At 35.2% G+C, this 15,117-nt stretch overlaps 1 protein-coding gene across 2 annotated transcripts in view; it reads right to left on the bottom strand.

Moving 5' to 3' along the window:
* DZIP3 (DAZ interacting zinc finger protein 3) overlaps positions 1–15,117 on the bottom strand; it is a 104,224-nt gene that overhangs the window by 79,555 nt on the left and 9,552 nt on the right. For both annotated transcript variants that reach the window (XM_011932741.1, XM_011932742.1), the window contains 3 exons: positions 8,563–8,666; positions 5,827–5,896; positions 2,669–2,824 (listed from right to left, as the gene is read on the bottom strand). In XM_011932741.1, coding sequence (XP_011788131.1) covers positions 2,669–2,824; positions 5,827–5,896; positions 8,563–8,594 — 258 coding nt within the window. In that variant the 5' untranslated portion in view covers positions 8,595–8,666. The remainder of the gene's footprint in view (positions 1–2,668; positions 2,825–5,826; positions 5,897–8,562; positions 8,667–15,117) is intronic.

The raw sequence follows: 15,117 nt of genomic DNA, 5'->3' as shown, positions 1-15,117 counted from the left end.
TCAAGCTACAAATTCTCCTTGAAGCACAGCTTTATCTAATAACACAGGATTTGATATATATTTTTATTCAGTTCAAAAATGTATTTAACTTCTATTGATTTCTTCTTTGACCAATTGGTTACCTAGATTAGAGGTATATATCTTACCTTATGAACATACAGGTTTCTAGATTATCTCTTTTATTGATTTCTAGAATAACTGAACAGTAGTTAGAGAACATACTCTGTATGTTTTGAGACTTTGAAATCTGATGGGGCTTGCTTTGTGACCTAGTATATGGTCAATTTTTGTAAATGTTCTGTGTGCATTTAAAAACAATGCATACTCTGCCACTATCTGGTGCAATGTTTATACATGTATGTCTCAATTAGAGCAAGTCTGCTATAGGTCTACTAATTTTGTGTCCATGTTATATCAGTTATTAGGAGAAGTATGTTAAAATATCCCACTGAGATTGACTTGTCTTTTTCCTTTAATATTGTCTATTTTTATCATATTATCATTCATAAAGGTTCTGTATATATTTGATCCTACTTCTGGAACTTATCTTCTATTTTCCAGATATGTCTGAGGTATAAAAAACAAGTAACACAATCTTTTCGTTATTAGAGCTTCATAATAACTTTTAATCTTTTAAATGGGCAAATTCCCAGCCCTATTCCTTTACACTTTTCTTAAATAATTTTCTTGGCTATTTTTCCTCTTATTTCCCATGTAAACTTTAGACTTAGCATTTAGTGACACTAACCAAAAAAATCCTATTATTTTAGTGGAATCCTGCAATATTTATGGATTTTAATGTATAGAAAATTGACAGCTTTAACATACTGTGTCTTCCTACATGTACTATTCCATTCAGGTCCTCATTTCTTACCCTTAATAGAGTTTTAGAGAGTTTTACTTAGTGTTTTAATATGGAGTATTGATTTCTAAATTTAATGTGAGTACAATCAGTGCTTGGGTACTTACTAAAATGCAAATTCGAAGATCTATCCCCAGAGATTTTGATTCTTTAGGACTGGTACAGGGGTCAGATATTCTCATGTAAGTGGTTTAGAACAAGCTTAAAGAAATACCAGTTTGTCTTGTACATTTCTTAAGTATTTTACTTTTGTTATCATTATAAATAAGTACAGTTCGCCCTCCATATCCACAGGTTTTGCTTCCATGGATTCAACCCACCATGGACTGAAAATATTTGATAAATAAATAAATAGCAAGAATACAATAATTTAAAAAAATTGAAAAGACAATACAGTATAACAACTATTTACATAGCATTTACACTGTATTAGGTATGCAATACCTAGACGTAATCCAGAGATGATGTAACGTATACGGGAGAATGTGTACAGGTTGTATGCAAATACTATGTCATTTTATATGAGAGACTTGGGCATCCTTGGATTTTTGTACTGGGGGTGTCCTGGAACTAACCTCCCACAGATACCAAAAGATGCCTGTACTATTCTTCTATTTTTACCTTCTAGTTGCTATTTTTTGCATATCTGAAGGCTACTGATTTCCGTCTTACTGTTTCTAAGTGATTTCCAAAAGATAAGAGGGAAATGGTGGCATTATTCTATCAATTTCTAGCCAGAATTCACTTATACTGTGGTAAATTATTTCAGTTAAGATTATAATTGTGCATAAAGTCTTATGAATAGCTTCAGTTTGTTTGAATTTTTAATAATAGTATAGTATTAATGTGTTTCATAGAAATAACCATATATTCCTTCATAAAAAGACAAATGTAGCCTTCTCAAGACAACTACAGTGCTTTATCCTTCTCTTCCCTAGTTAATTGCCACAAAGAAAAGAGTATATAATTTTCTTTAACTTCAGAACACTCCATTAATTTAAGAAATGGTATCCTTCTTATATTGAAAGTTACCACAAATTATTCAGAAAAACGACTTTCAAGACTGAAATCTACAATATAGCTTCCAGAATATTTATTATACAAATAACTCCAAAACTCTCCATATGATTTTTTAAAAACGCATTGTTTACAAATGTGTTAACTTTTTTTTTTTTGAGACAGAGTCTTGCTCTGTCTCCCAGGCAGAAGTGCAGTGGCATGATCTTGGCTCAGTGTACCTCCACTTCCTGAGTTAAAGCGATTCTCCTGCTTCAGCCTCCCAAGTAGCTGGGACCACAGGCATGTGCCACCATGCCCGGCTGATTTTTGCATTTTTAGTAGAGAACAAGTTTCACCATGTTGGCCAGGCTGGTCTCAAACTCCTGACCTCAGTGATCCACCCACCTCGGTCTCCCAAAGTGCTGGGATTAGAGACGTGAGCCACGGTGTCTGGCCCAATGCGTTAACATTTTATGAGTTAGGAGACCAAAAGCAGTCCTCTGTCCCAGAGTGGCATGTTACAGGTTAATAGTAGGACTGAAATAAACACTAGACCTTGTAGTCAACAGCTTCCAAGCTACCAACCCACATTCCTACCATTATTCTTAAAAGGCTAGCACCAAATGACTCTATTTGTTCAATTTTTTAAAAGTCTATAGTCAAGGCTGACAACAAAGTCCTTTACAAGAAGTAAGATGGAGATTTTTTCAAGACCTTGGCTACACTGTGGTTTAAAAATAATTTCAATTAAAAAATTCATATACAGACAGCTGCACTTCTGTCCCAAATAACAACTTAAGATGTTACCTGCATAGTTTGGAAGGAAAAATCTTCTTGTAAGAACTTCTTAATGTGAGGAACCACACCTTTTGGTAGAGTATTAACTGCATTTAGTAACTTTTTCACTTCTAATAGTAAGTTAACAGGAACAAGATCAGTAGCTATGTCCTTTTCCTGTTTGTCCTAGAAGACATTATTGATTAAAATTTACACAATTATGCATATTCTCATTCACTCTAATTCTAAAATCAGCCAAAGCATTAAAAAAGGAACAAAGCTCATTTTCCCTTGTTCTCCTAGCTTCTATGACAAAACTACAAAAAAATCTAAGGAAGAATAATATATGTTCTCTGTTCTCTAGGAACTTAAAATATTACATATATTATTCTCTGTAACATGAAAATATATCTAAATGTGCTTTTTACATTATATGACTGATACTTCAGCTATTAAACACACAGCAATTTGAAAACGAATAGTTGTAACAGTTTAAACTGTAAACAAAGTAGTAAAGTAGAATGACTCAACATCTCAATTTAGTCAGAGCTGTATAAATAGTAATAATCTTCAGGAATTTATTCTTACAGAATAAGGCAATAGTAATTATTAATTGATAACTACACTATCAAGTCCTGTTGGAATATCTATTAACATTAGTTGTGAAGAACTAGTGGACAACAGAGATGGATAAATGGCCTAGAACAGATGGATGATGGCTTTCCTTCTAACCTTAACAAGAAACCAGAGTTCTTACACTCTGTGGAAATTCTAGGACTATAAATCATATTGCTGTTGATCTCCAAAAATAAGAACTTCTTATTGCAGACGCCCCATAGAGCTTGAGATGCTGAAAATGCCCTTGTATGGGCAACTCACTTTCAGTTCTCTAACAGACCTGGGGCCACACAGGAAAGTAACTAGAAACCAATAAAGTCCACTGCAGGACTATCTGCCTAATCTCAATGATGGCGTTTTGCCCTTCTTTTCCCTAGTTAATTGCCACAAGGAAAAGAGTTTGCAGAGATTATCCAGTAACTTAGAGGGGAAAATATATAAACGTAAAATAACTATGGTATTCGGTATTCACCTGTATGAGGTTACTGTTGTAAAAAATGGGTTTGAGTGCTAAATTAAGATTCCTCCATCCCCATCTATATTCAGTAAATATACTTTAGATTTCATAGCATTTCTTAAGATTATGTATGTAGAAAAACGTTGACAGTTTACTAACTCTCTATGAAGGATGTTCATTGTACTACTATTCATTTTATTATTCTTGCAATCTTTCTACAGGTTTGAAATTTTTCAAAAAGTTAAAAAAAAAATTCTACCAAGTAACTAGAAAAACCCCTTATAAAGAATGACCAATATCAGTCGTGCATATAATTTCAACTAAAGGTCAATTCTAGTCAAAAGTACCTGTAGAATCATCTGATACTAATTAACAAATTTATACACAGGTAAGATTATAGTATGAATAAAAATTTTTCAACAGGAAATATTATAAGTGTCATGCCTACAGGGTCTTGCTTTGTCACCTAGGCTGGAGTGCAGTGGTATGAACACAGCTCACTGCAGCCTTGACCTCCCAAGCACAAGTGATCCTCCCACCTTAGCCCCTCAAATAGCTGGAAATACAGGCACAAACCATCATATCCGGCTAATTTTGGTATCTTTAGCAGAGACAATGTTTTGCCATATTGTAAAGGCTGGTCTCAAACTCTTGAGCTTAAGCAATAAATCCGCCCACATTAGCCTCCCAAAGTGCTGAGATTACAGGCATGAGCCACCACGCGTGGTCCATATTTTTAATTTAAGTTAGTTGTCAAAATATTTGATGCTTAATCCATTTTGGCAAAATTGATTAAATATCTAAACAAAATTCAGGTCAAAGTGTCCACCTTCCTTGCTTTTTGTATTCCTGATTCTGTATCTAGAATGTCTTTTCTGGATCGAGTCCCCTGATTCTTGCCTTTGCTCAACTGTACAACCCTACATACATGTGCATATAGCATACTTCCTCTGCAGCATTTTTTACAGTGATAACCTCATGCAGGTGAATACCATGGTTATTTTATGTTTATATATTTTCCCCTCCTAAGTTACAGGATAACCTCTGCAAACTTTCCTACAAACATGTTCCTACCCAAGTCTCATGTTGAATTGTAATTCTTAGTAGTGGAGGAGGGACCTGGTAGGAGGTGACTGGATCATGGGGGTGGTTTCTAATAGTTTAGCATCATCTCCCTGGTGCTGTCGCATGACAGAGTTCCCACAAGATCTGGTTGTTTAAAAGTGTGTGGCACCTTCCCCTTTGGTCTCTTTCTCTCTTGCCACCATGTGAAGGCATGCTTGCTTCCCCTTTGCCTTCTCCCATGACTGTAAGTTTCTTGAGGACTACCCAGCCATGCCACCTCCTGTCCAGCCTAAGAAACTGTGATTCAATTAAACCTTTTTTCTTCATAAATTACCTAGTCTCAGGTAGTTCTTTATAGCAGTATGAGAACAGACTAATACACTTATTAACAAGTGGACATCAATCATTATACAAAACTATGTGGAAGGTAAAATTATACTAACGAGAACCTAACAAACAAATATCTCTTCATCAGTCTTTCACAAAATATATGAACATATGATGTTCACACAACTAGTTTTAACTACCATAAAAGCATATCACTGGTAATAAAAGCCTTTTATGTATAATTCAGAATTATTCTCTTTCATTTAGACCTAGAAGCTCTCACCATAAACATAACAAAAATAAAGAATAAACTTAACTTCAGAAATGACTCAAACTTCTTACCAAATGAAATTCTGTATGTGTGTATGTGTGTTTTCTTTATATGTGTATAGGTTTTGTTTTGCTTTCATTTTCCCTTCAAAAAACAAATGAGGGATTTCTTAAAATTGATTGTTGGGCTATTTCTGGATGATTCCATTCAATTTTTTAACTAGCTTTTAGTTATGGTGAGGAATGGTATTTAGAATGACAACCTTGAGATAAGTATCAATCATCAAAACAAGATTTAACTGTGACCATTTTACTGATGAAGGTAGGAAAGTTGACTCACTCAAAAAATTTTAACACGTAATTAAAGTGACTAGATGTATCACTGCATTTGCATATATAATTGGTTATTACCAATTAACTAAAAGTTAATGAAAATTAAACTTTCTCTTACCAGTTGACCAGATGATTTTTCTTGCTTATTCTCAGTTTCTTCCTTCCTCTGATCCTCCACAGCAGGATGCCTATTTTAAATGAAAATAGGTATATTAAGAGCATCTTCTCACAAAGAACACAAATTGTAGTAGTAAAGAATCTTAAAAATTGAATTATTGTCTGAAAGTGTAACCAAAGTGCACCAAAGACTGGTAATGGTGGTAGGTGCCATATCTCTTTAGAGACTCAAGTTAAAGAAGACAAATTGGCCATGCCCTTACTGGATGGTGGTAGAGAAAACAACAAGCCTATTATGAAAAACACTGCATCCTTAATAGATATGCAGTAGACCAAAATAATGGGAAAAAAACCTTATAGCACTGTTTCAAGGTAAAGGAAAAAAAGGTCTTAAAAAGGTTGATGTTTTGTGTGTTTATGAAGATATTACAGGTTAGGGAGAGATCTATTTTAAATAGATCATTTTATTTTTTGTTTGGGGTTCCTAAACTTACAATTGTCCAGTTTTCCAAAATATTTTTAACTGAGGAAAAATATCATATTTAGAAACTATTAACTATTTGGGTAATAAGGGATCACTTGACAGGTTTTGCTTTTAACCTTAGCTCAAAATGTGAACATACTGCAGTATTATATACCGAACTGAAAATTTTATTTGTAGTATTGCTTTTGCCTGCATACCAGAACCATTGTATAGGAACCATAATAAAGGAACCGTAATATAGGGTCATATATGATTTATTCTATGTTAATTCTGAACACCAGCAGAGAGAACACTGAGAAATTTATATTGACTGATTTATTCAGAACTGTACTTTATATTCTCTATTTGACTTTACATTTATGTATTCATTTGACAGACAACCATTTATCATCTACTATATGCTAATTGATTTTGTTGGGGTAAACTGGGATGGATATATAAAATGGTATTATCCGTTTTCAAACTTCTAGTGAAAGTTTCTACAAAAGGAGATACACACATGCAAACATTTCACAATATGATTCTCAGTGCTCTTTAAGGTGCCATGGTAAAAAGAAACCTATTAACTGTCTTTTCCTCCACTTGCAAGTCCCACTTGCCCTACAAAAAATAAAGCAAAACACAAGTTATATCTTTGTGTTATCAAGGAATGAAAAATACTGCAGCAGTATTCTGAAGTCTTTCAAGGTTTGAGAAAGAGTATAAAATGTTCTAAAGTGTATATTCTACCAGCAAACTCCATTTCATGATCATTCCCTCCTTAACCCAATACTTCTCAATCCCAGACGCATATTAAAATCAACTGTGAAGCTGTTGAAACATCCAGATGCCCAAAACCTACTTCATGTCTTCTAAATCAAAAGTGTCATGTGGGCTGCTATATTCTCTATGGGCTCCATTATAAATTTTGATGTGTAACTCCAACTTACCCTCACCTCCTCCTCTGTACAAATAAAGCCAAAATCTCTAGCAACATAGTCAAAATACACCCCAAGAATTTTTCTTAAGTACTTTTTCTCGCTATTTCCTCACCTCAGCCAAATGACCTTTTGTCCTCCCTTGCTTGTAAACCCATTACAATGCTTCTCATTTTTTAAAGATCAGTTCAAATGTTACTTTGTGGAAACTCAATCACCAGTCAATAATTATTTTTTCTTCCTATAGACAGCCACAGAATCTCTAATAGTTATATAATTTGCCTAAAGATATAATTACTTTTTATATATCTTGCCACTATATTATAAGCTATCTCTAGGTACACAAATATTGTCTTAGTCTTTATTCCCTAAGCACCAAGGAATCAGTAAATGCTTTTGTAAAATAAATTAATAGGTCACACTGCTTATTATAGGAGACAGTTCAAGCCTGGAGGGAGATCTCCAATACAACCCTGTTTAGTATTATATGAGGTAGAGGTGGGCTGAACTTACCCTGCTTGGAGAAAAGAGAATGTCATTATGGCCTTGGCCCACTGAATCATTCAGTAGGGTCTTCTGCATCACGCTTAAATTACTCTTTAGAAAATGGGGATAATAAAAGCACTCACTTCATACAGTTGTTATGAGGTTTATGAGTAAAACATAACATAAAAGCATTAAAAACAATGCTGACATAGTAAGTCTATGTAAGCACTTGTTAAATGATACAACATTTTCGTGAGAATGACTGAACAGTAAGGTATGGCATATTTTTCAATTCTTAGCTCTTCAGTGAGAATGTAATCCCTAGTGAACTTTTGTAAAATTAGATTTCACCCAGTCTACATCACCCACTAACCAAACTTGCTGAAATGTCTTGAAGCATAAGGGTTTCCCATTCATACTAGCTTCCCAAGGTTACGTGGAAAAAACAAACATTATGTCTTTTGGAATACAACAAATGCAGCTGGTTTCTGTCAATCTATCCTTTACCTCTGGGGTCCCCAGCCCCTAGGCCACGGACAAGTACAGGTACATGGTCTGTTAAGAACTGTGCTGCACAGCAAGGAGGAGGCAGTGGGTAAGCATTACCACCTGAGCTCCATCTTCTGTCAGATCAGCAGCAGCATTAGATTCTCAAAGGAATGCAAACTATTGTGAACTGCCCACGTGAAGGATCTAAGTTGCCCACTCCTTATGAGAATCTAATGCCTGATGATCTGAAGTGGAACAGTTTCATCCCAAAACCATTCCCCATACACCTACCATCCATGGAAAAACTGTTTTCCACGAAACCAGTCCCTGGTGCCAAAAAGGTTGGGGACTGTTGCCTTACCTCACAAAAAATTCGTCTGGTAGAGAATCCATGCTGCACAAGGTTTCTTCACAAAAATCTTATTCCACTGCTTGCAAACTGACTTTAAATACTGCCCTTTAATGCTGTAAGGAAAATAATACTTTTATGAAGGTAGGAAAGTGACACTTCTCCTGCACACTATGAAAACAGAACACAATCATCTGAAAAAAATCTGAAACTGCTATAAAAGAAAATGAATCATAGTTTCGCCACCCAAACACAATCACTACCCATCCTTTAATATGCTTATTTTTTTACCAAGCATAGGTATATTTTATCAATTTGTAATCGTATTAAATAAAAGATGTTCTACCCCACCTTTTCCACCGCTGAATGTTATATCAAAGGAATCTTTCATGTTGTTTTATCCTCCTAGTAAACATTCTTAATGGCTATACAACAGCTGGTTGATTGGGATTTCCTTGACCATTTCCTTATAGTTGGTCATTTAATTTCCCATTTTTTCTATTACAAATAGTTCCATGATAAACTCCACTATCCATAAAGCTTTTCCCATATTTATTATTTCTTTACAATACATTCTCAAAAGCAAAATTAATAGATCAAAAGACACAAACATTTCATTGTTCAAAGGCTTCCCAAAAGATTTATACTAATTTATTTCCCATAGAGGTAAATATGAGTTACTGCTTAACACAATCTTGACAGCGCTGTTTTGTTTTCTTTTAGTCTACAAATAACATGTAGCTACTTTTTCCCCAAGTCATGATTCTATATCTCCATAAAACAGGAGCCACAGGATGTAAAGAACACTTGCACAATCTCGTGTTCCAACATCAATGGATGTTGTGGATATTTCCTGAAAGAAAAATAACACTGAGGCAACACAAATGAAAACAAAGAGACTAGAGTATCATAAGTATATATATTTATTTACATAGCTATTTATTCTAAGAACAACTCTTCTAAAACTAGTCCCATTTAATCTTCTTACTGAAAGTTCAAGCCTCTAGACTACAGTGCTTTGTGCTAGGCTGGCTTCCTTTTCTGATCCTACCCTAAGCCCAGAAAGTGTTAAATCATATGTAAAACTATTGTTATATGCTCTGGGGCAAAAAGAGAAATAGAAGAAATAGAAAAGAAAGTGGCAGCAATTGCATAAATAAAACGGACGTAGGCTGCCTTGCTGCCAAGCACAAGACTGTATGAAGTTTCTCATTTGTTGTCTCTGACCTGCTTATTTATCTCAGTAATTGGGTAGCCATTTCTGTAACAGAATATTTAATACAGTTCCATAATTTAGATTGGTACAGCCTTTCTAGCTAGGCCCATTACTAAAAGGTAATTCAGCATAGAGTAATTCCCATATCAATAAAATATATTCCACAAGGTCAACTATAAATCACCTATTAAGAATTCAGATTGTGTTTACTCAAATAAACACTATTTTAATGATGTCCTGCCCCTCCCCCCACCAAAAAAAAAAAGCAATTTACCACAGACAGGAAGAAGTAACTGCAGAACCTGAACCCATCTAATTAACCCTGAGGTCTGTGTATCTTTTCAGTAAGCTTAGATAAGGGAAGGGGCAACTCAGCCTGGTATAAGGGCTAAAATAAGTCCTGCGGAGATCATCTGTAAAACAAGTATTCCCAATTATGATACCACATACCAATATTCTACATTTGACTCACACCAACTCTAAGTAACACAGAAAGTCTTAAGAGACAAGAATAATTCTGCAACAATTTGCTACTGATATCTTAAAACACAAAATTACACATATATACACAGAGATTTCCTTCTAAATTTCATTTAAAAGAGCTTTCTTCTAGTATCTCTTAATTCCTTGCTCATCCCCAACAAATACACTTCATTGCTATATTACAACTCACCTACACAGAATGAATACAGTTCTCCTAGATAATTGTTATTTTATAGTTTTATTTCAAAAATTCAGTAAGCAAAGTCGTATTTTAATTTGTATTGTCTGTTCAAATACTGAAGAAAGATACAAACTACAGCTAATAACGAAGCAGAGAGGTTGGATAAAACTTGTCATTCACACTAGATCAGATCTGCTTCATCTCTTTAATAAAGCTCTATAGAAAAAGACAAAACTGTGAGGATTTTAGGACTGTGATCAAACTACTTTTATGGTTTCTATAAATCTCCCTGTTATTTTAATAAAAAGTAACAACAGTCAAGGCATTATTTCATAGCTAGAGAATACAAATGTACGCTTTTTCCAGACAAAACAATCCCCTCATTTCCAGAATTTATCAAAGCTCAGATTTGGAGACCTCCCCCTCTGCTATGCTCTTCTTTGGCCAGTAGCTATTTGCATAGATCACAGCAAGGATGAAAAGAAGGGAGGAAAATCCTCTGGTGACAAGATAGAGGCAAACCTGTTCAGTGTTCAGCTTGAAAAGGAAATGGGTGGAAAATTAATCAACAAATCAAAAAGATATTTGGATCCCAAATTAACAGTTAAGCAGGCTTTTTCAGCTTGCTCAAAATACAACCTGAGATGAATCTCTGTGATGAAAGGTTTTCCAGGAGAAAGAATCATCAATGTCATCATTTCACCAGGAGCTAAACAGGTATGTGTGGCAAACACTAGGGGCAACAGCAACAGCAGTAGCACTTTACAGCCTCTGTTGTGAGAAAGGCGAAGTGCCTAGCAACCAAAAGGAAGTAGCCAGCCTGAAATGTCATCACTGAGCTGCTAAAATAATCCAAAGGTTTTTACCATTCTAGAAGAGGCTGGAGAAAACCTTTTAAGTCAGGGTTAACATGAGGGGGGAAAAAAAAGGTAAATCTAGCATCTAGTTTCCCCTAGTGTATTCATTTCAATAGACTTTCCCTGTCGGCAGTAAACAGAATTTACTCTGACTTCCTGGGATTAAGAGACTGCTCTTCTTCAGGAATCTATTTAGGTCCTTGTTGGTTGATCTGAGGGCAAGCTAAAGTTCAATGTCAATTTACAGCACACTTTTATCCACTAACCAAGATGATCTTATCTGTAGGCTGTGTTTTACTGGTTGAAAAATAAGGTAGTGCCATCCATATCTTAATAAACAGTAACATGGCTTTCTTACTGTTCCTTCTACCTGAACTCTCAGCTCCTACTTTCCCTCTTACCGAAATTTTAACAATTTTTTTTAGTTGTAAAGGTATTTTGTTTCCATTTTTAAAGATGTTTATTCACGTCAAAGCAGGCACAGCTCTTACGTATAATTTTTTAAATAATCCACTTAAACATTTAACTTGTGTTACTGTAACTTTCCTAAACTGTATATAGGCACATTTTTATAAAAATCCACTCAAATGTTCATCTTGACTAAAATGTTACCAAAATACCAAGGGTCCAGTCTAGGTCCTACTGCTGGCCGCCTGGAAAGCTAATCACTGAAACAACAAGTTTTGCCTAGGAAGAAGGCTTTAATTGGGTGCTATAGCTGGGGAGATGAAGCTCAATCTCAAATCTATCTCCCTGACTGACTAAAACTAGGGTTTTATATAGCAGGGAAGAAATGTAATAATTTGCAAAAAAGCAATAACTAGGGAGGGGCAAAGAGGCATCTGGTGAAGTGATCTGGTAATTTTCAGTTCTTGGATACCTTTTTTGAGAGGCCTGAAGGTCCTTTCCTGAGGAAGAAACTCAAATAAGTACAAGTTTCAAGCTTTAACACCAGAAGGGTCAATTTCTACGTTTATCCAAAAACAACTGTCTATGGCTCTACTGGGTTGATTTCAAAAATACCTGACCAAGATAGAGACTCTAATACAACAACAAGTTTACATTTCAAAGTGTGGGTGGATATCCCATGAACTTCCCTCCCTTGTCAACTCTAGCACTTACAGATTATACAACGCCAGAAGGAAAAAGTGAGTATCAGTGTGGAAAACAATAAAAATAAAGCTCACACTTTTCTCCACGCTACTAGCTTAAAACAAAGTAATATATTTTGTCTTTTTCAGGAAAGGAATTCAGTTATTATGAATCAGGGTCTCTCAATTTTGGAACTACTGACATTCCAGGCTGGATAATCCTGCTATAGGAAGTTGTCCTATGCATTTTTAAGATGTTTCACAGCATCCCTAGCCTCTGTCCACCAGATGCCAGAGGCAGCTCCTCACCAACACACACCCACACCCACACATCCACACACCTCAGCCCCACTGTGGCAATCAATGATATCTTGAGATATTGCCAAATATCCCTTGGGGCATAAAATTACTCTCCAAACGAATGAGTTAAGATTAAGAAGCTTAATTAAGCGGACATAGAGACTGACTTGAGGAAGAAAAATAAGACCATCCTGATATTACACAACATGTACAGACACAAACAAACTTATGTCTACAAGAAAGCAAAACGACATGAAGTATCTAGATTTCCATTAATGTCAAAACTGAGAGGCTGTATAGTAGTTTAAGAGCACTGTAATCACTCTGGAAGGGTATGCTTTGACACACACTAGCTAGCTGTGTGATTTTATGTGAGATTAATAAACATTCTCTGTGCTTCAGCTTCCTTATCTAAAACATAGGGATGACAGTACCCCTTTCACAGAGTTATGAAGATTAAATGCTTAAAACACATAATAGAATAGCACCTGGCGCGTAGTAAGCACTATATAAGTGTTCCTATCATCACCATTTTCATAATCAAAATAATCATCATTTAACTGTTTAAGTTTGCAGCAAAATTAATTAACTTTTCTTCTAATTCCCTACTGTGAAGGAGAAATGCTATTGTATGGAAAGAAATGTTAATGAGATTTAAGAAATGGGATAAAATATTATTTTTTAAATATATCACACATGACACAAAAGACAACATAATGTGTGCACACTGTTCAGCACCTTGCATTTTTCACACCAGCACATATACATCTACTTTAGTCTTTAAACTGCATGATATGCCAATGTATGCATGTATCATTTTACCAGACCATTGATTAAAAACTTCAGATGTCTCTAGGTTTGACTTAAAAAAAAAAAAAAGTTATTACAAACAATGCTGCAATACCACAACCTTAAACATGCAACTTGGTTAAAATTTTGATAGCTATTTTGAAAAGCTGGATTTCCTAACTCAACATTGAATTAAATGTACTCCAGAAGACCATGGGTCTGTTAACAAGCAGACTCTGACACTGCTAGTTCTCATTTCTGCTAAATTTTACCAAAAGAATTCCAAAAAACTCCTCAAAGTTGAGACGTAAGATGCTATGGTCACTTCAACCCTTAAAAGCATTGAAGAAAACACTTTCAAAGAACGTGGCAGGACATTTTGTGATAGGAGTTCCCTGGAATCAGAATTTTAACTATTGTTGATCTGAGTATGTCTGCTAGATTAGCAGCAATAACCAGCCGTTCTTGATGGCTTTTGAAATGACTGTCTTAGTCATTGGGGCTGCTACAGTAAAGTACTATAGAAACAACAGAAATTGATCTGTCACAGTTCTGGAGGCTAGAAGTCTGAGACCGATGTGTCAGCAAAGTTGGTTCTGATAAGGGTGCTCTTCTGGGCCGCAGACTTCTAACTTCTGGTTGTATCCTCACATGGTAGAAAGAGGGTGAGAGAGCTCTCTGGGGTCCCTTTTACAATCCCCCTCATGAAGGCTCTACCTTCATGACCTATTTTATCTCCCAAAGGCCGCACCTCCTAATACTATCACATTGGGGGTTAGGATTTCAACACTGAATGAGGGGGAACACAAACATTCGGTCTACTGTGCAGTTGTTATGTGGTTACAGCATTATGATAGTCTTTATTTCTCATATGTTAGTGAGCTGAGCTCTGTGTAGACAAAAATGGCTGAGGCCATTAGGTTAGACTCAAAGAATAACAAGTTAACAAGTTGCACCATTACTTTGTATTAGCAATAATTAGTATGAACAAAATATACTGATTACTTGGTTTTATAATTTATTGTTAATTTCTCCATTTTTAAATTTGTTTAACTTCCTGGAAAAGCTACAAAATAAATACACCTAGACACCAGTAGCTAAAATATTATTTTTCCCCAAAGAATAAATATACAGTCTGCTTAGTCAAACTCCAAAACCGACGGATGCTGGTGGAAAAATATTTGCAAAAGTTATCAGAAACTGTAAGATATTTTCTATCCCAAAAGATTACTGTTTATATTAGCTCTTGCCACTTTGCAAAGATCATTGTTAGCAATATGTCTGCTTAAACCAGGAAATAAGAGCCTTATAATGTGTACTCACCACCCCTTGTTACAAATCTGCCAACATAGGAAACATCCTTTCCTAAAGCAAAATTAACATCTTGTCTTAAGCAGGTTTTAAATTCTATTCAGATCTATTCAATTAGTTACTTTTGGACTTACACAGGTAAACCTTTAGCATATATTTATTTGTTTTGAATACTTGGAATGTGCCTACAATGAATATGCACAGGTTAGGATTTACCTGAAAAACTATCCAGATACTAAACAAGCCATCAGTTTCAAATATTTACAGTAGCACTGCTAAAAGCACACTCTTCAGAAACGTAGCTAGAAATCACAGGAAGAAGCATATGCTACCCCTAAG

The sequence above is a fragment of the Colobus angolensis genome, unplaced genomic scaffold (assembly GCF_000951035.1).
Source record: "Colobus angolensis palliatus isolate OR3802 unplaced genomic scaffold, Cang.pa_1.0 Scaffold98, whole genome shotgun sequence".
Lineage (NCBI taxonomy): Eukaryota > Metazoa > Chordata > Mammalia > Primates > Cercopithecidae > Colobus > Colobus angolensis.
This window is presented reverse-complemented; position numbering and strand designations above follow the sequence as displayed.